The sequence below is a fragment of the Poromitra crassiceps genome, assembly GCF_964638095.1.
Source record: "Poromitra crassiceps genome assembly, chromosome: 30".
NCBI classification, from domain to species: domain Eukaryota; kingdom Metazoa; phylum Chordata; class Actinopteri; order Beryciformes; family Melamphaidae; genus Poromitra; species Poromitra crassiceps.
In genome coordinates, this window is record NC_139652.1 from 15,602,861 (window position 1) to 15,629,690 (window position 26,830).

Below are 26,830 nucleotides of genomic sequence, written 5' to 3' on the forward strand. Positions count from 1 at the left end.
ACAGGGACAGGGACAGGGGCAGGCGTGGATCTGTTATGAAAGAGCAGCTCTTTTGTCTCAGTCGTGTTGCGCTCGTCTCGTTTTTCACTCGCTGTGCGAGTGGCTCGTTTACCCTCTCCCTCTATCTCTCTCTCACTCCTTTTGTCAATGTCTCTCTCTCTCTCTCTCTCTCTCACTCCTTTCGTCAATGTCTCTCTCTCTCTCTCTCTCTCTCTCACTCTCCACACCTCAACAATGAGGGCCTTGTCAGTGCTGGCTGCCCTCGTCTCCACGGATACATGTTCATTAGAATTCACTGGTCAGAGGAGTCAGACAGGAGTCGAGCACCAGGCCTCATCTGCATCCTGGGCATGGGGGAGGGAGGGAGGGAGGGGCAGGGAGGGGGAGAGAGAGGTCCCCTCACCTCAGGAGGGCCTGGGAGAGAGAGAGAGAGAGAGAGAGAGAGAGAGAGAGAGAGAGAGAGAGAGAGAGAGAGAGGTCCCCTCTCCTCAGGAGGGCCTGGGAGAGAGAGCGAGAGAGAGAGAGAGAGAGAGAGAGAGAGAGACAACTAGTCCTGAGACTCAGTCCCCTAACCTCAACCAACCCTACAGAGCCTCAGGACACCCCACAGACAATCTGGCCCAACCAAATTATAACAAGACAAAAAGACAAATACATCACCCATTGGAAAGACACCACAAAAACTCAAAGTAAAATGGAGTGCTATTTGGCCGTAAACAGACAGTACACGGTGGCAGAATATCTGACCACCGTGACTGATGACAAATTAAGAAAGACATTGACTAGGTACAGAGTCAGTGGACACAGCCTGGCCCTAGAGACCATTTTTACTCTTATTCTTATTTTATTTATTTTACTTATTTTATTTTATTTATTTTATTTTTATTTTCTATTTGACAATTACTGTTTGTAAAAATTTTAAGTCAGAATGCCCCATTTTGTGGGAAGTTTATATGTACATATATCTTTGACTGTAAATTTGGACTGTTTGTACATTATACATCTTCGACTGTACATTCATTTATTATTATAATTTCCTTATTGTTGTACTGTTAATATGTGTATTTGCTTTGGCAATATAAGCACTGTCTTTTCATGCCAATAAAGCTATTTGAAATTGAATTGAATTGAAATTGAGAGAGAGAGAGAGAGAGAGGTCCCCTTGCTTCAGGAGGGCCTGGGAGAGAGGGAGAGAGAGAGAGAGAGAGAGAGAGAGAGAGAGGTCCGCTCACCTCACGAGGGCCTGGCAGAGAGGTCCCCTCTCCTCAGGAGGGCCTGGGAGAGCGAGAGAGAGAGAGATAAATGTCCCCTCACCTCAGGAGGGCCTGGGAGAGCGAGAGAGAGAGAGACAGAGAGAGAGAGAGACAGAGGTCCCCTCTCCTCAGGAGGGCCTGGGAGAAAGAGAGAGAGAGAGAGCCTTTAGGACAGAGGTTTTCAAAGTGAGAGGCGGGCCTCCCCAGGGGCCTCCAAGCAGTTTCAGGGGAGGCTCAGTGAATGGAAGTGAAAAAATATTAGATTAGTGATCAAAAGGAGATCACATAGAATAGCCTAAATGTGTGTGATTTGGTTAAAGAGATAGTTCAGAGATACAGTAGTTTGGGGGAATTTGTCCGTTTTTCCCACCATCCCAGAGTCAGAAACTAAGAAATGCCATCAGAAAGAGACTGTCGTCTGAACTAAGTATGTCAAACAACAATATCAGGCTATCTTGGCTCAATTGCTGAGTATCTATGGGATCAAACAACATCTAATCATGATCCTATAGGCATCCAGGAATTTGCCTTTTTCCAGGCTTTGTCTTGGGGGAGGCCCACAGTCTCAGACTTTGAAAAGCCCTGCCTCAGAACAGCCATTAGCCGTTGTAAAATCAGTGTAAACCACAATTCCATATTTATTCCGGCATCTTTGCACTCTGCTCTGCACCATTGCACTATTGTCTTTTGTTAATCAATTCCAGTGTTGTTTACTTATATATACGTTTTGTATATATACAGTATTTATATCTGTACATCCATGTCGTTAAATGTTTAGGTTTGACCTCTGTTGAGCTTTGCTGTCCTTGTTTCTAGCTGTATGTCGATTCTGTGCAGGTCCATTGAGAGCACCAACAAAAACACAGTCAAATCCCTTGTATGTGTAGTGTACACATATTCAGCCAATAAAGCTGATTGTGATAAGTTTGCGAAAGGCAGGTCAGGTCACAAACATGGCTGCCGTTCTTCACTTATCGTCCGTTCACTTATTTTGTGTTATTTTCTGTTGTCAGACGATGACTTTACAATAATAAAGTGATTTGATTGAGGGTAACAAAATACCAACAGAACAGAAATTGGCATTAACCCTGATTAGCCCCTCCCCCCTTCCTCCTCCCTCTCTGGTCAGAAGAGGTCAGTTGTGGTGGAATGCTACGCTCCATCTAACCTCAAAGTGCTGCTCCAACACTTTCAACACAGCAGGTTTCTGTCTCTCTTCTGACTCAGCAGATGCCTGGCTGTCGCTGCAAAATGACACACGTCACGTGATCACACATCATAATCTCACACTGGAGTGACAGGTCTGTGTTAGTGAGACACACGTCATGTGATCGCACATTATAATCTCACACTGGAGTGACAGGTCTGTGTTAGTGACACACACGTCATGTGATCACACATTATAATCTCACACTGGAGTGACAGGTCTGTGTTAGTGACACACATGTCACATGATCACACATCATAATCTCACACTGGAGTGACACGTCTGTGTTAGTGAGACACACGTCATGTGATCGCACATTATAATCTCACACTGGAGTGACAGGTCTGTGTTAGTCACACACACGTCACATGATCACACATCATAATCTCACACTGGAGTGACACGTCTGTGTTAGTGAGACACACGTCACGTGATCACACATTATAATCTCACACTGGAGTGACAGGTCTGTGTTAGTGACACACATGTCACATGATCACACATCATAATCTCACACTGGAGTGACACGTCTGTGTTAGTGAGACACACGTCACGTGATCACACATTATAATCTCACACTGGAGTGACAGGTCTGTGTTAGTGAGACACACGTCATGTGATCACACATTATAATCTCACACTGGAGTGACAGGTCTGTGTTAGTGACACACACGTCATGTGATCACACATTATAATCTCACACTGGAGTGACAGGTCTGTGTTAGTGACACACACGTCACGTGATCACACATTATAATCTCACACTGGAGTGACAGGTCTGTGTTAGTGACACACACGTCACATGATCACACATCATAATCTCACACTGGAGTGACAGGTCTGTGTTAGTGACACACACGTCACGTGATCACACATTATAATCTCACACTGGAGTGACAGGTCTGCGTTAGTGAGACACGTCACGTGATCGCACATCATAATCTCACACTGGAGTGACAGGTCTGCGTTAGTGAGACACGTCACGTGATCACACATTATAATCTCACACTGGAGTGACAGGTCTGTGTTAGTGACACACACGTCGGGTGATCGCACATTATAATCTCACACTGGAGTGACAGGTCTGCGTTAGTGAGACACGTCACGTGATCGCACATCATAATCTCACACTGGAGTGACAGGTCTGCGTTAGTGAGACACTCCTTAGGAACGAATGTTTCAGACAAGCTAAATGTCGGGTGCATCTTATTTTCCACTGCATTGTTAATGCAACTGACAAGTGGAATGAGTCAGGGTGACACACACCCACACTGTATCCCTACTTCCCATCCGCAATCCCTCTACAATGCACACACACACACACACACACACACACACACACACACACACACACACACACACACACACACACACACACACAAACAGGAATGTGATTTTTCAGGGTGTTTTTTTTCCCCCTCCAGGATTCTCCAGTCGTTCTGGTCCAACAACTCCCATTCATTCGTAATATAGGACTACTGTTTTCTTGCCTCTTGTGTGTCCGATCGCCACACACGCACGCGCACACACACACACACACACACACACACACACACACACACACACACACACACACACACACACACACACACACACACACACACACACACACACACACACACACCGGGTGGAGTTTCCTTTGGAGCGGGTTGTGAGCGGTTGAATGCCTTGAAACGCCCTCGCTCCCCAGTCACCTCCACTACAATGTGTGTGTGTGTGTGTGTGTGTGTGTGTGTGTGTCTGTGTGTGTGTCTGTGTGTGTGTGTGTGTAGAGCTGACATTTGCCCATTGCGTCATTCCTGCTTTCCTGAAGCCTCTCTTAAACTTGGGGAGAGAGAGGGTCCCTGATGGAGACATGAAAGCAAAGCCTGTGTTGCTGCATCAGATAGGGATGACACAACGTCGATGGCTGTTACACACATTGTACAACGTCCAGTGATCAGAATCCCTCTGTCTTAATCCCTCTACTGTCTTAACAGAGCCGGAAAGACGAACTCATGGGGTAACCGCCACGAAAGAAATCACAACGTTTCTCAGAGAGAGGTTGGCTCTTACAATAATCGCGACAAAACACACAAAAAGACACCAAGTCATGAACATTTATGGTCAAGTTGTCATGACCATGACATCAACAACTATCCTCTTAAAAACCCCTTGATGGCTACAGCGTGCGTGTTTGGTACTCACAAGATGTCAGATTGCCTGGAAGTCCATGCAAGACAATTTCATAACAACTCAGAGCAAAACTCTCACGGCATTGACATCATATCAGAAAAACCGTGAGACCACACGCAAAGGTCCTAACCTTTGATAACACAAGAGAAGTACCGCAATCTCTTCTGATATTGCACAAGAGCCCAGCAGTATTACAAGCGGAAACAACAATGATTATGATTCATCTTAGTAATATGTCATTGAAGATACCTTATTTATGGATCAAAGATGAGAAAAGAAAAGCTAAAAAAAGAAATCAAATCAGATCTAAAGAGACCTTTGGGACCCTCAAGAGAAACTGTTTGTGATGTCACACTCACAACAGAATTCCGACCCCGTTTGCCACGGTAACTGTTCAAGGAACTCCTTTATGAAATCATCATGCAAGAATTCCAAACATTGACAGTTGGGACAAAGTGAATTCCATGCGAGTTTGCCTTTCATGACATCATAAAGAGAAAGACTTTCAAAACAAAACAAGCAACAAAGCAAAACAATCGCCACTGCTCCATTCATACTGTGACCCAGTATGACATCATCACAGAAATGAAAATGAGGAATCGAATAAATTATCTCAATGATCCATAAATGGTCTTGTGTGGCTGTGTTGATGGATGTACCGACACCAGCACCAGCACAATAAACCAATACCACATATCAATCAATAGACCTTTATCCTCCACTGTAGCCTTCTAAAACCTTTCAGCAATGCCACAAATTCAAATTGACTGGGGATGCACACATTTTTTTAAGTCTCTGGAACTTGCAGAATACTTGTGCAGTAAGGCTTTCAACAAGAGACACAACACTGCATCTCCTCTCAGGCTTGTTGTGGTCCTTTTCATTCTTCTTTTTTCTACTGCTATTAAAAGGATGGCTTTGTCGATTTCAACCCGCTTTGTATCCTTATCATTTTGGTAATATATATGCAGATGAGCAGCGTTTACCTTCCCTTCATGTTTCCAGCAGTTTATTCCAGGCACTTCCGTCTTCAAATGAGGCAAAACGCATCATTCTGAGACGGAAGTGAGGAGATGTTCTGCTCGCGGGCAACAGAAAGATTTTTTTTTTCTTTTCTGTACATGCGCATCCACAGAGCCTTAACGAGCGTTAATGAGCCATACCAACTGGCGGGGGTGGAGTTTCTGCAGGGAGACAAATAGAGATTTCTTGGTGCAGAAAACATGAAGAGAAGGTAAACTCTGCTCCTCTGCATTTACTAGCCACATTATAATGATACAAAAAGCGGGTTGAAGGTCGGCAAAGCCTTCCTTCAATGTGTCATAATCCATGTAAAGTTATGAAGGGCCAATTAGAATGGTTGACGGACTTTGCCCACAATGAACCTGGGAAACAAATACCATTCACCAATATGGTTTCCTCTACGGTATAACACGGATAAATAAATCAAGTTATATAATGAACTAGTTATATTTATTAATTGTATAAACGTTATCTCAATTGAAGGATTGCACCGAGCACTTGGGTTTATTAAACTCTTTCAAACTGCACAGGATAAACTCAAAAACAAGGCTGTTTTTATGAGATTTTGGGGATACAAGGTTGTAACCCAATAACAGATCTGGGTGCTGGGTTTTGAGCCTTTCCACTGACTCCTTACTATCGGTTTCTTTTAATGTTGCCAGAAAATAATTTGAGCTTATTATTCCGCTCATTCTAAGACACACTGGATTAAAAACATTGACTATGCATCAAATAAGTTAATAACTGTTAACTGGCTTGAACTTTGGATCGCAATACCACTCTCTGTTGTCATAGTAACTCGTGCGGTCTTACTGAAGGGAAGCAGTGGACTGTTGGCTGACCTTGTCCAGGATGAACTTGTTGAGGTAGGGCATGTAGCCCTGGTTGGAGACGGGGCCTTCATCGTCGTCTTTAAAATGTTCCTCCAGCGCCACAGGGTCGTGTGGGATCTTCATCACTGTACACAAGTTGTGGGACAGCACCTGAACGATGGGGAAATGGGTTTTATACACTGTGTATGTACACACTTTGGAGACCTAACGTTCATAATTTCATTGGAAATGATGAAGATGCTGTGATCGTCTGTAATGCTTTTACCAGCCGCCGCCGCGACAGTGTTGGCTGCTACTCACAACAGGGATGAATGTTAATGGCCATAAAGGATGAGGGAAGTGCTCCATAGGCAGATTGTTTTATAAGACACCTATCCACTCCTGATCATACATCAAGGTTGTGAAGTGGCTGTCATTTTAAACTAATAACAACCTGTCAGTTTTACTGTACCATAGATGCATGCCAGCTACAATTTAACACGGTGGTTGGAAAACATGGTAAGGGAAGCAAAGCTTCAAATATTTTAAAGTATTAGGTTACACCATTTGAGCTACAACCTGTTTCCTTAATGAAATGCACTAAAATTGAGAAATATAATGGGTTTATAGTGATCTTACCCTAATATTTTATCTTATCGATGCCTTGACATCAATACAATAGCCTACTTTCAGTAGCTTATCTGTATAGTCAATAGTGAGTTATTGTGATCTTATCATTCTAGTATTTCTATGCGCTATGGTTCCCAAATGGTGTACCTATAGGGCACACCAGTGTGTGCCTTGGGATTTTGCGACAACCATACATTATTATTCCAAATTATAGCCTAAAACTATACAAAAAGTTATAGCTTATGAGTGAATTTTATATCAGTAAGCTGTTTTGATGTCTTCTAATTTAAGGACTATAGCTGCTATTCATAGTACAGTATTCCCATGATGTCACGTGCATTTCCTAATATGATGCTTTGCCATATAGGCTACATTAGCTGTCATTTAGGAAAATAGTTTAGCTGTGGTAGGCTTTTTTTAACAAGGATAATTGTATACAAAACAAGATTCTGAGGGCATAATTGTATATAAAAGGATAGAGATCAGATAATGATGGAAATGTTACCTAGCTTCTAAAGTTGACTATATTATAGTTTAGGTTTGGTAAATCCTTGCGCGTCTTCAGACAGGTGCGCTGCTGTTGATAAACGCAGTGTTGTTACTTATCATGAACTTTAGACGAACCGTGTTCAGAGTGAGAGAGTTCAGGTAAGACCAAGCTGAGCTGCAAACAGTGGCTGCAGCCTGCAAAGTGTTGGGCAAGTGACTTTCAAAATGTAATATACTACATAATAACTACTTACTTTCATTTGAAAGACATTACTTTCATCAAAATAACAGCAGCAGAGAATGACACTGCCACCCTGGAACCATCTCGAAAAATAATTTCAACCGTCTTGAACTTGAAGTCAGTGTAAACGCCCCAAATTCTAAATGTTATCCTTGATTATGAAATTATTCTATCTTTATTTAAATAGCTACAGTATGTGCTTTGAATTATTTATTTTTACTCAATTTGTAACTTGTGTTACTTGACAAAGTAACTGGTACAATATTACTGAATAATGTTATATTACTGAGTTACTGCTAAAACTAATATATTACATTATCTTACTTTTGTAATGAGTTACCAACACTGCAAACGGCCAACCCGAAGAGAATTTCCTGCTTGGTCAGTTCACAACTCCGCTCCCAAAATGTAGCTAGGCAGGCCAGCTACAGAGTGGAAGACAGCTTGGATATGAAGTGAGCGAAATGGAAACACAATAAACTAACGTTACTTAGAGAGACTGTACCTTCAGTTGTGATTTGGAGACTTTTCCGCTTTGGTCCACGTCCAGCGCAGTAAACGCGTGCCATATGGACTTCAGCAGCTCGTCCCGCAGAGCCATGGTGATGATGATGGTGACAGACAGACAGACAGACAAACAACACCTCTCTCTCCTACCGCCCTCTCTATTCTATCTGTCCCGTCTCTTCTCTGTCTGTGTGGAACTGCTGCGGCTCTGTGTGTGTGTGTCTGTCTGTCTCTGTGGGGAAAGTGTGTGTCTGTATCGGACGCACAATGGAACGGTCACATGACGCGCTGTCAGACACTTGCGTCCATGGACATGGTGCGTGTCTGCCTGGCATGATTTTACGCGCTGCAGCACCACTCAGCGAGAGAAACTGAACATGATGCAGGGTGTGTGTGTGTGTGTGTGTGTGTGTGTGTGTGTGTGTGTGTGTGTGTGTGTGTGTGTGTGTGTGTGAGAGAGACACACTGGAAAAGTCATGAATCAGAATGTCAAGTCAAATTTGGTGCGAAAAACAGGTCTGACTTTTTTTGTCAATAGTTAATAGGAAATAATTTTTATAGACACCAATTCTCTGAATCTGAATCTCTTCAAGTATAGTTTCCTACAGCATGTTATGTTTTCAATAAACTAGATGCTGTAAATAAATGTAAAGTTGTGTTTGCTCTGCTGTACGCCCCTGTCCCTACCTAAACCCTGAATAAAGAAAATTACATGAAAGTTGTACTGAAAGGAAAATATTGAACTGAACAGGTGAATCCACTTTTTTTCTTGTAGCTCGATGGCAGGTCGTTAGCCCAACTTTCCTCACCTGGGGCTAATCCGCTAATAGAGAAGCAGGCTATTTAATACTCTGACTAACCTGACTTCACTCTCCCTCTTCTCCCATTGAATGAGGTGATTCATAGTAGATCAGGTGGCTGCTCCCAGGTCTCAGGGTTCCTGCTGCTGCATTTACTTTTTGCATTCATACTCACGCGCTCACCACACTTCACTCATCCATACACATTGCAGACATGACTGAGGCCTATTTATCCATACTGATACTTTTGTTTGAGTTTACATTTCAATAAATTACTTTTTTTGCATTTGAACCCATGTGTGGACTCCCTCTTTGTCACTCACTACACCTGGTTTGTGACAAACCTAGCCTAGGATACATGCAATACATTATATATTTAATAAAGCGTCTTCAAGTAGTACTCATTGTACTACTGGAATGAATACTACAAAACTTCACGTCATAGTACTCCTTGTACTGGATAATGGAATCCCCACCATAAATGGGAGATTGGGCTATGTGTGTCCCACTGTGATTGTCCTACTGTGACATCATCCATAATGTCATAAATCCCACTGTGACATCATCAGTGATGTCATAAATCCCACTGACATCAGTGATGTCATAAATCCCACTGACATCATCAGTGATGTCATAAATCCCTGATCCCACTGTGGGGCTCTGTGTCTGTCCCACTGTGACATCATCCATGTCATAAATCCCACTGTGACATCATAAGTGATGTCATAAATCCCACTGTGACATCATAAGTGATGTCATAAATCCTACTGTGACATCATCCGTGATGTCATACATCATCCGTGATGTCATAAATCCCACTGTGACATCAGAGATGTCATATATCCCTGATCCCACTGTGACATCAGTGATGTCATAAATCCCACTGATGACATCAGTGATGTCATAAATCTGACATCATCAGTGATGCTGGTCTGGCCGAGCTGCGAATGCGAGCTGCAGGACTAGGAATCAAGCGTGCGAGATTCCCCAGTCACTTGGTGTATTCAGCTTATTTCTAAAGAAAAGAAAAGCTGCCAGTTCGATGCTAATTATCTTATATTTCCAATTAAATGTTTTCTTGAAGCAAGTATTAACTAATACTTAAGGTTAACTGTGCTTGGCTGAGCCATGTGTAACGTATAGGGCAAGCCGACTTAATATAAGTCCAGTGTGCAATAAAGATAATTGGCACGTAATGTATACTTACTCTACTTATTTGCTTACTTTAGACGTATTCTACTTATTTTTGCTTCTATCGCATTTACTACTGTTTATTCCATGCTATGTTGTGTTCTTATTCTACTACTGTTTATTTTATGCTATGTGTGTTCTGTGAGCGAGCTACTGTAACTAGAAAGATAGATGAGTCGCGACATCTCCATTCACTCCAATGGACCAGTTTTTTTTACTCTCAAGAGTTCCAAGAAGTAAGGTCCTGGATTAAGCAGCACTGTGTCGAGTTGCAGTAAAATGGACAGTTTGTGTTGTACTTTGATTTTTTTTTTTTTAAGAATCAAATTGTACATGATCAGCTTTATTTTAGCATTCAAAAGTTGCGCGAGACCCCTTCCTGGCTGTTCATTGGCTAATGAGTCATGCATTTTGGTCCTCCGCTGATGCCACTCTCTCTCTAAATTGCTCTGATACAAACAAGACAAACAGGCTCAGACACAGGAAAAGAAAGAAAGAAAGAAAAAAAATACATCATGGACATTCATCATTACAACTTGGTGCTATCAGCCGCACAGGGTGCTTGTGTGCTTGCAAGAGACAATGCGCATGAGATCCAGGAAGGGGTCCAGGAGACACCAGCAGCCCTAACCTCAGTCACTTATCATTCTTAACCTCGTCAAAGTAGGCCAAAAACGGCTCCCAGACAGTTGAAAACCTTTTGAGCGAGTGGGTTCTCAGGGACCTGAGTCTCTCCATCTGTATTACAGAAATCATGTCCATCAGCCACACCTGAAAAGAAGGTGAAGAGGAGGACTTCCATTCCTTCAAAATAAGTCTTTTGGCAACAGTTGTCCCCAGTGTCAGAGATTGTTGCACAGCTGTAGGGAAGTTCAGAGAGGACTCAGAGAAGCCGAAGATGGCGAGTTCTGCCTCCGGCTGAAGGGTTATTATTTTGTAGGACTTGAAGTACCAGTCAAATATTTTGGCCCAGAATCCAGATAATGAGGGGCAGAACTCAAAAAGCATGAGACAGTGTGCCCTCTGAGACCCGACACCTATCACATAGTGGTGAGACAGAAGGTTAAATCTTGTGCAACCATGTGCTTGGAGTAATGAAGACGGTGAGCAACTTTAAAGTGAATCAGCTGGTGTCTGCTGTTAATTGAGCAGAGTTGGTTACTCTGTGTCGGAGTAGGGTATGTGTCTTCATAGTGCAAGGCAATGAGACAAAGAATATAAATAAAAAGGTATGGAGTCTTCTTTTTGATAACTTCTATGTATTCGACGCTGCCTCACCAAACAGACTCGGGAAGGCTTCTCATGAAAGCTGAGGCGCTCTGTGCTTTGAACACTTCCTGGCAGCGTAACCCATACGTGCTGACGCAACACCGTAATGTACGCCCTGCGGGGCCTTACATATAGATCCGGTATAGCTCAATAGTGTAGTGCTGCGTAGGTGCGTTGTTCATGTCATCTACTAGCTATTTAACTTAATGTTAGTGAAGTATTTTGTCCTGCTTTTTTCTTTGCTAATGGGACATCAGTGTTAGCTGTAGCAAACAGGTTGTAGTTAAGCTAAAGTTAAGCTGTTGTCTTCTGGAATCAAACCCACCCAACTGAAAATCATTAACACATTCACTGCCAACAACGTGTAAACACGTTTTCAGAATCCAGCTGTTGACTGCCAACAACGTGTAAACACGTTTTTGGCATCGATTTTTTTTTTTTAACGGGGGGTTGTGCATCTAACCCTTTTACATATCTTATATAAGTATTGGACGTGTACAACGTGTACAACCCATTCCACCGACCCACTAAGTGGCGACAAGGAAGTAGGAAGGCAAGCAAAAAGCAGTGTGATCCATTTCCATTCTCATTAAAATGGATTGGCGGAGGCGCTTTCGTTTTCGCGTTGATTGCTGGCGGTGCGGGATTGCAAACTTGCATCGTGGATTGCGGATGGAGCACACTTTGAGGCACGCAGCGTAAATATGACCAGAGTCGCAGGGGCTTCATCGGAGCTCTCGGCCAGGGCTCCGGGAGGCGGGCGAGTCCAGCCGGGCTTCCTCAAAGAGCGGCCGCACAGACAGGCTCACACCCGCACAGCAGCAGCAAAGCAAACTGGTGACAAGCGGGGACTGCCCCCTAGTCCGACACCAAATTGGAAACAAATCCCATTCTAAAAGGCTTTTAGAATGGGATTTTCAACCCATTCTTTTTTGTTTCTTTTTCGCTATAATTTAGAGTAATTTAATTTCTATTCAGAAATTTATTTGAGAGGTCGAGAGTATGAGAAAGTGCATTTGCAAAGGTAGGAAAGTGCTTGTGACATGGCGCTGCAGCCAAAAAGAACGCCCACAGGAGGGAGGAGTTGAGCAGAGGGAAGTTTACTGCTGTTATGGAGGAAATTACTGTTCAAAACTATTGTTTAGGTCTTACTGATGCCAAAAATGAATGGTTAAAGTGACAGTTCTATCGAATTTCACAAAAAGCCGTTTATCTCTGAATATTTTTTCTGACGCTAAAACCATGCTGTATTCAACTGCTAATGCTTACATAACTACTAACTCTACAAACTAACTCTTTTAGACAGAGAAAGTACACATTCTATTAGTACTTTTGAGATATTGTATGTTCACAAACTCCAAGCAGAAAATAATCCTCGGCTCTTGTAAAATGAGCCACAATCCTCAAAAAACGGCTTGGCAGAAGCTACCTACAGCAAGAAAAAAACGTCTGGCAGTCAATGTGTTAACTTAGCTGTCAGTGTTGGGCAAGTTACTTTCAAAATGTAATATACTATTACTATTTACTTTCATTTGAAAGTAATACGTTACTTTACAATATTACTGTCTGTGTAGAGTAGCGTAACTCGTTACTATTACACTACTTTTGCATTACTCTCACCAAAACAACAGCAGCAGCAGAATGACATCGCTGCCCCTGTCAACCGCCTTGAAGTCAGTGTAAACAATCCACAATTCTAAATTCTTCTTTGCATAAAAACACAGTTTGATTAGGAAATGATTGTATCTTTATATGTGCTTTGATTTAAAAATGTAAATCAATTTGTAACTTGAGTTACTTGATAAAGTACCAGGCATAATATTACTGAAATCCTATAAGTAATAAGTTACATTACTGAGTTACTGCTAAAAGTAATACATTACATGTAATATGTTACTTTTGTAATGAGTTACCCCAAACACTGTTAGCTTTAACTCTTGTCACAAAGAAAGCATAGGCTGGCTGACGTCAAGCAGAATACTTTATAATTTATATAAGTGAAAATGCCATTTCATGACTGACAACAGTCAGTAGCACCTAACAAGCCAACTCTAACTGTTAAAACAGATACATAACACAACATGCCTCTTTGACATCCAATCTCAAATGAACTGCAGACCACTTGGACAAAACACATAACCCAAACATCCCTCTGACATAACTTTATACTAAACAACACCATTCACAGACAGTGTTAATAAACTATTCAGTGTTCAAACATTCATTGACTTGTGCTGCTGACTTAGTAACCTCGCATCACCAGGCTCTTACTGACCTAGTGAGTAATGACTTCTAATAACATTTTCTATTCTTTGTTTAAGCATTTCATCAATGGAGGACCCAGTGATGAGTTCACCAAACAAGCTACAGTGGGGCTACGGTAGCAAAATGGTATCATCAATCTCCAAAAAAAGAGGTCGGCTACAGCAAATTATATATTCAAGTTTCACTTCAATAGTCACATTAAGTAATTAGATTACAAATGAGGAATTTGGGAGGTACGGTGGTGCAGTGGTAAGCACTATCGCCTCACAGCTCGAAGGTTGTGGGTTCGATTCCCACCTGGGGACGAGGTGAATGCTGAAGGAATGCGTGCCCGTCCGCATGTCCTCGAGTGCCCACCACCCGGGTGGGGTCGGCAAAAGGGAGTTTGCATGTTCTCCCCGTGCCTCCCGGGGGTTTCCTTCATATAGGAACCCCCTTCACAAAAACATGCAATATCCTGGTTGCTAATGTGGTTCCTCCTCTGGTCGTTAAGGGCGCCTGTTCAGAGGGAGGGGAACTGGTTGGAATAGCGTGAACCTCCCAGGTGCTATGTCCTACCGGTGAAGCTTCCTCTGTCAGGTGAAAAGAAGCGGCTGGCTGACTGCCCATGTCTCGGAGGAAGCATGGAGCCAGTCTCGGCTCTCCCCAGATCGGCAGAGGATGGAGTAGCAACCAGGATTGAGAAACCAAGTGAGCACTAATGGGGGATAAAATGGGATAAAAAAAATCGGGAAAAAAATATAAAAAAAAAACAAACAAATGAGGAATTTGACTTAGTGCAAGCATGCAGCGCAACGGTCACATCAATAGTAGAGACAAAAAAAAATACTGAAAAACAATCACAAATTGTAAAGTGCAAAATATAAAGTCCTTTAAAGTGACATGGCATGGTTAATGTTGGTGAGTTATTTATGTAACTTTGAGTGCTACTATAAGTTATCTCCCATTTATTTACAGAAGGTGTGAATCAGCTCCTAGAAGGACCAGGAACGACCAAGAAGTCAGAGAAAGAGGTTAGATACATTTCTTGTCACAAAAGTTATTAACATGAAATTCATGAAGCTTTGAAATCATTGCATTGATGAATGGGACATCTGTGTAAACTCTCTCAATGTACATATCGTCGGTGTCGGGCCAGGACCTCGAATGTCACTTTTTTCACTTTTTTACTTTTTCTCATAAATCAGTGGCACTAGGCACCCCCCACCACTCTGTGTGTGTTTTACAAATTTTAACCAATAGAAAAGCATTAAAACGATCTTGTGAGTAATTCTCGTAACGCCATTGGCCCTCAAACTGTCCATCAAACCTCGAAACTCCACCCCTGCCTCCTGTCTCCAGGCAGAGAATCACCCGCAAAGACTAACTGGAGCACGTTGGGGGTGGTGGACACTATTTATTTATTTTTTTCATAATTGATTGATATCTTTCACCTGCGGAGGGCAGTAAGACGCCAAGTCTTACACTACACTGCTGAAAATCTGAAAGAAGAAGAAGAAGACCTGTGAGAGGCAGCAATGTCAAAGAACTTTTATGGAAAGAACTGAAAGCTCCATATTGCCCCATTGCAACATCAGCGCCCAGCAGCCTCCGCCATTTTTTATTTTTGGAAGCGTGACAGCGCCAAAAGAACCTCGCACAGGCTCGCAGTGGTCAGCTGCGGTAGCGCGGGCCCCTATAATCAGCCTCTCTAAACAGTAACTCAACGGGAGAACACTCTAAATTTCGTGGATTCACATCTTTTCTGGGCGTACTGCAAATCTTGACTGAAGTGGTGTAGTGCAGGGATGTAAAACAACAACCATATTGTGGAAACTAAGCAAAATGTTTCGTTTTCTTTGTTTAGTTTTTTCAAGATAAATAGCTAATGCGGCTGTCGTCCACTCCGTCAGAAGTGTGTTGCCGTGGTTTTAACCTCGGGTCCTTTGCATTTACTATTTATCTTGAAAAAACTAAAAGAAAAAAAAGAAAAATTTTGCTTAGTTTCCACAATATGGTTGTTGTTTTACATCCCTGCACTACACCACTTCAATCAAGATTTACAGTACGCCCAGAAAAGATGTGAATCCACGAAATTTAGAGTGTTCTCCCGTTGAGTTACTGTTTAGAGAGGCTGATTATAGGGGCCCGCGCTACCGCAGCTGACCACTGCGAGGCGCATTCTGTTTCCAAAAATGGCCGGAGTTTCGTCTCTTTCCTTCCATGCTCTTTGGCAATGTGCCGCAAGGCATCCAGTCTGCCGGAAAGCTAATAGAAGAAGAAGAAGAAGAACCCGCAAAGACTGCAGGATTCGCAGATTCCCAGCTGGCACAGGTTTTTTTTTACTTCGTCTGAGGTAAATTGATCAATAAAATGTTTTCAAACTGCAAACTCATTAAACTATGCAGTGTACCTATCGTTATGTCTGATGGTAACACTATAAATCGAAGTGGTTGTTGATAGTGGGACAAAGGGCTAACATAGCGCGGCTAACATGCTAGCGCGGCTAACGAGCAATGCTGTTTCTGGAAAGAAAAGCTGAATCATCGTCACAATAAACATTTAAACTATGCAGTCAGTCAGTGTACCTATCCTTATGTCTGATGGCAACATTGTGATTATAAATCGAAGTGGTTGGTTGTTGACAGTAATGCTAGTGCTGCCACTCCGACGTTCTGCCACTCCGAAATATCGGCACTCAGAAAGGGATCATGTCTATGTTCCCCGGGTTCTATATTCCCCGTTTTTCACGCCAAACCTAACCTCCCCCCATGCCTAAACCTAACCTCCCCCAGACCCTAACCCAAAACCTAACCTCTCCCACCCCCACGCCTAAACCTAAGGTCGGCATTGCGGCTTCTAAGGTGAACGACCGCCAGTCCGAATAATGGAAGTTAACGTTCGGAGTGGCAGGGCTTCGGAAAGGCAGTCAGTAGCCCGCTCCATGTTAGCTAGCTTTTTCTAGCCTGAGAAATGTTGAATCATCGTCATATCACTACGTTAGCTTCTAACATTAGATCAATCATTCGCTCAATCTTTACTTCATGAAAGGTGATAGAACAGTCACTTGAAATTCTCTTGAAACTGATGATAAATGTAGTCTCAACAGCAAAGAAATTGCTTGCTCTCTGAGTCTAGATACAAGCTGGTCAAATTAATGTTATCATGTTAGCCTATTGTTCACTTGAGCTGTCGCTATTTAAGACTGTCATCATCAGATGTAATTCATAATTACTAATCTAGTTAGCTAGATAACTTTTTGCTTCAACATGATGCTATAACCTGTTGATGCAAACTAATCTGTTATGACCCGGTTTGTTTTTGCAGTAGAAATGTCTCTGTCGCTGGAAGAGATGTGCCAGCTGGTCAATGTGAAGTATTCACAGGCAATAAGGGCAGTTAGTGTAGTTGCATCTGACAGCACATCTGAAGAGGAAGTAGGCAGCTCCTGCCATCCCACAGGCTCAGAGGATGATGGGGCAGCAGTGGAGCAAGGAGAGAGAGAGGAGTTTGAAGCGGACACAGGTAGGGTGAATTGTGTTAATCAGGAATTGATATTACAATGGTTAATGAGTGGATACACATTTCACAGACACACACTTAATCATGTTTTTGTTTTGTTTTTGTTCCCTCCCCCCCTCCACAGCAGCTCTCACAGTGAGGGAAAAAGTCTGGAGCAGCGCTGACAATTTAAATACCTTTAATTTTTTTATACATTTTAATAGGTGCAGAGTATCAGACGTATATTATCAGACTTTTAGTCTGATACTTTGTCTGATGCACTTAATGAAGGGATTTAATTGTCCGAGCTGCTCAAGATTTTCTCCTTTTTTATTGATGCTACCTTCCTGTTTCTGTGATGCACCGGACCTGCCTACTAATATAGCTGAAGTGCGGTGGGACTCTCTCTCTACTGGATAATACGAGGGATCAGTGTTGGTAAACAAACGGCTTACTGGGGGTAACTTTATAATGGGACCTTATGGAGCCAGCCCTGAGCGACAGTTACACAACATACATGATACATCAGACTCTTGAGCTACTTCTGCTCTCACTCAGAATGTCAAAATATAAGCGATGTGATGTATACTTTTTGAGATATTGACGTTTGTTTGGCACAACTCATACTAGTTAACTGCTGCAGGGTTCCACATTTCCGGGTGGTTTTTGATTATGATGGAAAAACTGATGTTTTTGTTGTTGTTTCCACAGCAGAAGAAGGAGGCAGCTCATCTCAACCCAGGAAAGAATCAGAAGATGAGGGGACAGTGGAGCATGCGAGGAGAGAGAGTGGAGAGAGCGAGGATTCGGAGGCGGACACAGGTAGGGTGAATGTGTTACTGTAATCAGGAATTGATATTACAATGTTTCATGAGTGGATAGACACATTTCACAGTAGACACACACACACACACACACTTTTTTTTTTAAATCTCCACAGCAGCTGTCACAGTGCATAATACAGACACACACTGATGTTTTTGTTGTTGTTTCCACAGCAGAAGAAGGAGGCAGCTCATCTCATCCCAGCACAGAGTCAGAAGATGAGGGGACAGTGGAGCATGCGAGGAGAGAGGATTTGGAGGCGGACACAGGTAGGGTGAATGTGTTACTGTAATCAGGAATTGATATTACAATGTTTCATGAGTGGATAGACACATTTCACAGAAGACACACACACATTTTTTTTTTTTATCTCCACAGCAGCTGTCACAGTGGATAATACAGACACACACTGATTTTTTCGTTGTTTCCACAGCAGAAGAAGGAGGCAGCTCTTATCATCCCAGCACAGAGTCAGAAGATGAGGGGACAGAGGAGCATGAGGGTGGAGAGAGCGAGGAGTTGGATGCGGACACAGGTAGGGTGAATGTAATACTGTAATCAGGAATTGATATTACAATGTTTCATGAGTGGATAGACACATTTCACAGAAGACACACACATTCTTTTTTTTTATCTCCACACTGATCTCCACACACACTGATGTTTTTGTTGTTGTTTCCACAGCAGAAGGAGGAGGCAGCTCTTATCATCCCAGCACAGAGTCAGAGGATGAGGGGACAGAGGAGCATGCGAGGAGAGAGAGTGGAGACGGTGAGGAGTTGGACGTGGACACAGGGTGAATGTGTTACTGTAATCAGGAATTGATATTACAATGTATGAGTATTAATGGGTGGATAGACACATTTCACAGCAGACACAAGCACACTTTTTTTTTTTTACAGCAGCAGTCACAGTGGATAACACACACACACACACACACACACACACACACACGCTAATGATTGTTGTTGTTGTTGTTTAAGATTCCCACAATGGTGCTGAGGGTGACACAGTTGGAGGAAGAAAGCGGAAAAATCCAAATAATTGGAAGAAGTCTGTGCAGAAAAAGAGAAGAATGATGGGACAGCCATACCTTGCGATGAGGAAGCAGGAAGAGGTAACCAGGGAGCACCGGGTGATGGGACCAAGATGCCAGTCAGCTGGACATGCAAAGTCGTCCCTGATACACTGCAGTGAGATTGGAGAGGCTGCAAGGGAGAAGATTTTCAAAGACTTTTGGGAGAACATGAACTGGGAAGATGTATGTCCGTGGTTTGGTAGATGTCGTGCCAGTACAGAGGAGAAGGGGGCCTGAAAATTCAAGACGGTCATCTACCAATCTTTTCTTTTTAAAAGTCGATGGGCAGAGAAGGAGGGTGTGTAAGAATCTGTTTTTGGCAACGCTGGGAATAAGAGAATGGTGTGCCCTTAACTGGGTGAAAGACAGAGACAAAACACAGAAGACGGCAGCATTGTGTCACAGAGGTGAGGCTCATGAGTTCATCAAGAGTTTTCTGAAGGATCTCCCTAAGGTGCCCTCCCACTACTGCAGGGCAGATACATCAAAGGAGTACCTGGAGCCTGTCTTCCAGTCCATGAGTGATCTGCATAGTGTACCAGCGTGCTGCTGAGGAGAAGGGGCTGACAGCATTATCTAGGCAGGTGTTCTCAGAAGAATTTAAGCGGCTGATGTCATCAGTGATGTCACTTGCGCAATTGTGCATTGTGACATCACTTATGATGTCATCAGTGACATCATCAGCATTGTGACAGCACTGGTGGGCACAAGGGCTCGGCGTCTGAAGGCACTCGTCGATGTCTGCAAGGCAATGAGACTCAAAGCTCTAATTGTCATTTCCCCTGTGGTGGTGAATTAGAATTTCATAGGTGCAGTACAGTGTATTATGGAACAGTTATCCTACCCAAATATTCAGCTTGTTGGGATCTAAGAATTTTAATAGTGTTTAATAGGGCGGCTGTGGCTCAGGAGGTAGAGCGCGTCGTCCACTAAACCAGAGGGTCTGTGGTTCGATCCCCGGCTCTCCCAGTCCGCATGTCGAAGTGTCCTTGGGCAAGACACTGAACCCCAAATTGCTCCCGATGGCTGTGCCAGCACCCTGCGTGGCAGCTTGTCGCCTTCAGTGTGTGAATGGGTGAATGTAGGCACATTGTGAAGTGCCATTTACCATAATAGTAATTTGTACCACAAAACAATTTATATATATTTTTAAATCAAGTTGATCAGATTTTGTGTTGAATGAATTAATGAATGAATGAATTAATATGAATTTATTTAATAAGACAGTCAAAATACACAATGTCAAAATACACAGAATGAACAGATACTGTAAAGATGCATACACCAGTATTAAAATGGTCAGGGAATAATTACACACAATAATGTCCGGGACTTGTTTCCATTGTGGTCCTCATTTGTAAGAAAAACAACAGCAACAAAAAACGATGGTCGGCAGAGCATAAGCCATTTAAGACATAGAAAAAAAACATCAACAATACATACACCATGAACAGGGACTTCCAAACAATGCATTCAGACACACTCAATTATGCAAGTATGCGTACAAAACTTACAATACTTACAATACTTGTAATACACAAGCTGTTGTTAACATAAAACAGGCAGCCACCAGGGTTGGAAATATCTAAACTGATCAATTTATTGATTGACAAATTCAACACAGCAGTGATAAGACAGGTAGGCCTACTGTAAGGTCCAGATCCCCTCCCTGGCATGGTGTTGTTCAGGGCAGAGGGGTGGGGGTGGGCCCTTCCTAGTCTACAGAGCCAGGGTGCAGGTGGGTCCAGTCAGGTGGGTGAGTAGCTGAAGTGAGGCTCTTTAAGTCATCCACAGCACGGGGGCGTCGCTCTTGACATCCTGCCTCTTGCTGTCGCCGTGGTTCTTGTAGCACACCAGCAGCACGGTGATGAGGAGGATGCCGAAGATAGGGAAGGGGTAGAAGAAGACAAAGTAGAAGAGGGAGTCGTTGGAGCACACCACCGACTGCACCTGTAGCCCCTCTGGCTGTCGGACCACAACATGAGTGAACCCTGAAGACTCCCGGGCCAGCCTGCACCAGGTGCCGTCCGGTTCGCTCAGCCAGTCCTCCACCAGGCAGTAGTAGGTCCCCGAGTCGCTGCTCTCCGCCCTGTTCAGCGTTAGCAGCTTATAGTCTCAAATTTGGGGGGTCTATAAAGCTTATAGTCTATAGTTTGTGCCGTTGGCGTTGTGTAACTTACTTCTGGAGCAGGGAGTTCTCGAACTTGGCAGCTTTCAGCTCCACTCTGAGCTGGTCTTCTCTCATCCTGGCAGCGGTCAGGAGGACCGGATGTTTGAGGAGGTCAGAGGTCGAAGGCCGCCTGGACGGGTCAGGGTGGAAATGAAGGCAGGCTCTCTGCAGATTTCTGCAAGTTAAAGTGAAGATTTCTTAAGCCACAAAAACAATGCTGATTTATTTTGCACATGATCTGATCTCACACATATCCAAAAGCTGTAAACGGTTTTGGATATGTGTGAGATCAGGTAGTAAACAGGTGTAAATGGCCTCTATGATGTCATCAAGCAGCGCACTAGTTAGCGAAAAGGTGAAATGTTGTTCATCTTTCTATCAAATCTAGGTCAATTTCAGAGTTGAAAGTAGTGTCCTGTCTTATCTGAGGTGAAATGCAAATGAACTAGTCCTCTGGTCAAATGTTTCATCTCCTCTTTAAAGTCACAATGAAATGAAAACTGACCTTTTCACATGGTTAGTGAATTTTCTATGTCAAAACTTGTACAAAAGTGTAATTTTCCTGTATTTGTACATCAAAGTGCCATTACAAAATTCAGACTAAAGAGAGTGTCTACAGGTGTAGTTTGTGCCGTTGGCGTTGTGTAACTTACTTCTGGAGCAGGGAGATCTCAGACTTGTCTGCACTGACTTCCCTGGGGAAAAGACAGCAAGGGAGTGGGGGTCAGTTTCCATGAAATCCATTTCACTTGATTCAAAAAGAACAATAAATGTATAGGAATTCCTTGTGGCAACATTTGAGCGGAGACAACTTGCATAGTAACAAAGTCCATGCTACTAACTAGGCCTTTCCACACTGCTTTCTCTACGGTACTCCAACCTATGATGTCATCAAGCAGCGCACTAGTTGGCGAAAAGGTGAAATGTTGTTCATCTTTCTATCAAATCTAGGTCAATTTCAGAGTTGAAAGTAGTGTCCTGTCTTATCTGAGGTGAAATGTTTCATGTCCTGTTTAAAGTCACAATGAAATGAAAACTGACCTTTTCACATGGTTAGTGAATTTTCTATGTCAAAACTTGTACAAAAGTGTAATTTTCCTGTATTTGTACATCAAAGTGCCATTACAAAATTCAGACTAAAGAGAGTGTCTACAGGTGTAGTTTGTGCCGTTGGCGTTGTGTAACTTACTTCTGGAGCAGGGAGATCTCGAACTTGGCAGCTTTCAGCTCCACTCTGAGCTGGTCTGCACTCATCCTGGCAGCGGTCAGGAGGACCGGATGTTTGAGGAGGTCAGAGGTCGAAGGCCGCCTGGACGGGTCAGGGTGGATCATCAGCTGAAGAAGATTCAAACAAAGTTAGTAGCAGAAAACAGTGGATGTGATCAGAAAGACCAACAAGCAGGAAAAGGTATGTCCCATTAGAAATGAAGACAGGCTCTCTGCAGATTTCTGCAAGTTAAAGTGAAGATTTCTTAAGCCACAAAAACAATGCTGATTTATTTTGCACATGATCTGATCTCACACATATCCAAAAGCTGTAAACGGTTTTGCAGGGCTTCATTTAGTTTGACAGTTACTGAGAGCTGATTTGGGTTAAGTTGTGGGACAGCGATGCCATTCATGCACAAATGACATCACTGGTCCACAGATCAACTCAAATCAACTCTCAATAACTGTCAAATTAAATGAATCAGAGCCAGACTATCAGATAATATAAGTAGATTATAGGGGTGTCAAAAATAATCGATTATAAGATGCATCGCGATGCGGACGTGCACGATTCTGCATCGATTAACAAATATCAAAAATCGATTATTATTAAAAAAAATATATATATATATATATATACCGTAAATTCCGGACTATAAGCCGCACCTTTTTTCCCGTTTTTTGGCCTTTTTTGGCCCCTGCGGCTTATATAACGGTGCGGCTTATCTATGGATTTTTTCAAAAAAAAAAAAAAAAAAACTCTCTTTTTTAGCACTCTTTCTAACTATAAAGCCACTTCTGTTTTAATTTCCTCTCTTGCCCTCTTTTCACCACACTGTATGACACTGTGTGCACTGTAAATAACAACACAGGTGGTGTTGTGTTATGTTGTTTTGTTGAAATGTTAATAAATGGGAGCATTACATATGGTAATTAAACATTAAAACACAATAAAAAAAATTAAAAAAAACATTAAAACACCCGCGGCTTATAGTCCGGTGCGGCTTATATAAGAAAAAAATAGTCAACTTTGAAGGTGCGGCTTATACACCGGTGCGCCTTATAGTCCGGAATTTACGGTATATATAATCAAATAAAAAATCCACAAAGGAATTTTCTCCAGGGGCAGCATGTGATGTGACACATTAGTGGAATATGGAATGGCCTGTGGATCAACCAGTTCATAACTACTTTCGTGAGGTACGGCCACAGTGATGGAGGGATCATTGGAATAACCATGAAGCCAGAGGCAGTGAAGATCTGGGCCCTGAGCCACCACATATGCTGCAAGATTGAGTCAGACATGAAGCATATGGAAGATGATGAGACAGATACTAGAAAAGTTCATCTCTATCACAAGGAGGAGGCTAAAGCCATGGGTTAAAGCAGATGCCAAAGTCATGGACAGGGCTGGACTTTGTCAGAAACTGGAAACCTGCCTCCATCCATTGGATCCCAACGAACATCCAGGGGCAAAAGCATCGTGAACATCAAGATCACCCCACCAGTGACAGTGCCGTAATGATTGGGGAGGCAATGTTAGAAGATTTTGAGAGGACCTGGTCAGAGGGATTTTACAACACCATCTCAAACAAAGTAAAGACAATGACAACAACCAAATCAATCCAATTTGACAACTCCACAATTTATGACCTAAATGCCATCGATTCAAGGGTAATCACACTGTTGTCTAGGGAGGACGAGGACGGAATGCAAATTTGTAAAGTCTACACTGAAGAAGTCATTCCAAGTCAAAATCTCCAGGAGGAATGCCAGTGTCATTGATGGATCAGCCCTTCTTTGGACATCCACTGGCCAGCTGATGGCACCATAGCCGATTTCATCAAAAATGATAAGACACGGCTGAATTCATACCTATCAGACAGTGATGTGTACCTCCTCTTCGGCAGCTACTCTGATTACAGAACTGTATCAAGTCCATCACCCGAGATGTCACAGAGACAGGGCTCACCTAGAAACACCATCTCTTAGCTCTTATGTGAGGAACTGACCCAGGAAGGATCAGCTTTTCCATCTACAGAGGACAAGCAAACACAAGTTGGTGGTGACAGGGAGGAGCCATGTGACAGGGGAGGAGCCATGTGACAGGGGAGGAGCCATGTGACAGGGGAGGAGCCATGCTCCATTGAGATCAGGTTGGAAGAAAGAAGGAGCCAATATGATATAGAAAATCAACAGGAAGAAACTGACACCATCATTGTCCAAAAGGTCCTGAGGTGTGCTGGAGAAGCCCATCAAATCTCAGTGGTTTCTGATGACACAGATGTGTTCATCCTACTCCTTCACCATTACCATCAGGAAGGACTGGATACACCACACATTATTGAATCGCCCCACAAGGAAAGGGCAATAGTGGACATCAAGTCAACATTGGCCAAGCATTCACAAATTGTGAAGCACCTTTTACCAGTCCATGCCATATTGGGATGTGACACTGTAGCGTCTTACTATGGGTTGGGAAAAGGCTCTGTCATCAAAGTCCTCAAAACTGTACGAACTATCTGCCATTAGCAATGTGGATGCACCGTTCCAGCAGGTCCCCGACCAAGCCACTGCCTTCATCTCAGCCTGTTCTGGTATAAAGGAGAGCACAGACATGTCACACACAAGCCACTGCCTTCATCTCAGCCTGTTCTGGTATAAAGGAGAGCACAGACATGTCACACACAAGGCTACTTGTCTGGGAGGAAAAGAATGGGAAAGGACACATGTCCGCTCCAAACTTAGCTGCTCTACCGCCAGCGAATGAAGCATTCATTGAGAATGTTAAGAGGGCCCACTTTCAAGCAATATATTGAAATATCAATGTAAATCTGCCACTAGCATTGAACACTGAGGCATTTGGACGGAAAAAAAACATGCAACAGGTCACTGAGCCCACCCACTCTACTGGAAGATTGCAAACTTGTCCCAGACTACATTTTGGATGATACAGGTGTGGCTAAAACCCTTTTAACTCCAATAAGTGCAACTGTGGAGTGCCTGGTTTGCCATGCACAATGTTCTGTGCATGTTTCAGGGTAGGATGCACAATACCCATATAGGCTTAACTACACCATCAGACCATCAGCAGCAAAATCTGCCCTTCACACCTCCCAGTGTGTATCATCTACTCTGAATCTCTACATGCTAATGAGCAAAGGCTCAATGGATGTTCTCATCCAGCACGACCCCTATAGTCATAAACAGTTTGTTTTGCTGGCATGGCTTAAAAGGGTTAATATTATGTAATGTGGAATGAAATACATTGTACATGACCTCCTTTATGAATAGACATTGGAGAAAACAAATCAGATGCATTTGATTTGAGTATTTTGCATGAAATCCCAGAAATCCCTATTTTTCTGGAATTTTGGCAATTAAGGGGTAAATATCTGAAAATGCTCAAGGGTATTCACCGGGCACCCTCCTGTATTTTGAATAGGTACCCCCAAACTACAAGAATCAGCAGAGAAAAAAACTTTATCCAACGAAGCGAGGTTCAACCCCATGGCTCCCGGACTATAATTAGCTTGTTAGCTCACTGGCAACCGCAACGTTAAGTTTGAGCTGCTAATGTTAGCTATTGGCTAACGATATTAAAGTTAAAAGCCTGCTGTAACGTCATCATAGCAACGTTAAGCTCATGTGTTGCTGACGGGAATACTGGAAACCTCATTTTACTCCGCAGTTTGCACTCTACTTACTACTATCTGTCCCATATCTTCTCTGTATGTCTGTAGATGCCGCTGAGCGGCTCTGTGTCTGTCTCTGTGGGGAAAGTGTGTGTGCACACAATGGAACGGTCACATGACGCGCTGTCTTCTTCTTCTTATTTTAGATTTCCGGCAGTGTGGACGCTACTAGGCGTATTACTATGGGGCAGCATAAGGGACAAAATTAAGACTACTGAGAAGCCGTCGGAGGCTATATCTTTGCCGAAGCCAGCTATGGATCTGGCCAATGATCTGTCAGCACCGGCAACTGAGAGACCGTCAGTGAGAAATGAGAAGCCGACTATTGATTTGTCTTACCAAGCAATCCACTGGATCGGCTATTGGACCGGCTGGTCATTAGCTTGGAGAGGCTAGCTACTAGCTTGGAGAGGCTGGCAACCCACTGAATCAGCTATTGGATCGGCTGGTCATTAGCTTGGAGAGGCTAGCAACCCATTGGATCGGCTGGTCATTAGCTTGTCTAGGCTAG

General features: G+C 43.1%; 3 protein-coding genes across 4 annotated transcripts in view; 1 reads left to right on the top strand and 2 right to left on the bottom strand.

Annotated features, from left to right (window-relative positions):
- Nucleotides 1–8,514, bottom strand: part of LOC310800357 (switch-associated protein 70-like) — a 40,371-nt gene extending 31,857 nt beyond the window's left edge. The window contains exons 1-2 of one of the 2 annotated variants that reach the window (XM_083662958.1): nt 8,336–8,514; nt 6,501–6,641 (exon numbers count right to left, since the gene is read on the bottom strand). In XM_083662958.1, the coding sequence (XP_083519084.1) occupies nt 6,501–6,641; nt 8,336–8,431 (237 nt within the window). In that variant the 5' untranslated portion in view covers nt 8,432–8,514. Of the gene's footprint in view, nt 1–6,471; nt 6,642–8,335 lie in introns of those variants that run through there. The other variant, XM_083662959.1, reaches the window with a different exon arrangement.
- Nucleotides 8,515–17,173: 8,659 nt separating this feature from the next.
- LOC310800426 (uncharacterized protein) lies at nt 17,174–19,482 on the top strand (the record flags this gene model as incomplete). The annotated part of the gene is made up of 7 exons (XM_083663024.1): nt 17,174–17,366; nt 17,769–17,780; nt 18,054–18,164; nt 18,341–18,436; nt 18,601–18,702; nt 18,852–18,938; nt 19,151–19,482. The coding sequence occupies 7 exons, from the start codon at nt 17,174–17,176 to the stop codon at nt 19,480–19,482; spliced, it is 933 nt and encodes a 310-aa protein (XP_083519150.1).
- A 1,541-nt stretch (nt 19,483–21,023) lies between these two features.
- Nucleotides 21,024–26,412, bottom strand: LOC310800622 (immunoglobulin superfamily member 3-like). The gene is made up of 5 exons (XM_083663252.1): nt 26,332–26,412; nt 22,605–22,750; nt 22,069–22,110; nt 21,426–21,590; nt 21,024–21,334 (listed from the first exon to the last, which is right to left on the bottom strand). The coding sequence occupies exons 1-5, from the start codon at nt 26,344–26,346 to the stop codon at nt 21,025–21,027; spliced, it is 678 nt and encodes a 225-aa protein (XP_083519378.1). The 5' UTR covers nt 26,347–26,412; the 3' UTR covers nt 21,024.
- Between the last annotated feature and the right edge of the window lie 418 nt (nt 26,413–26,830).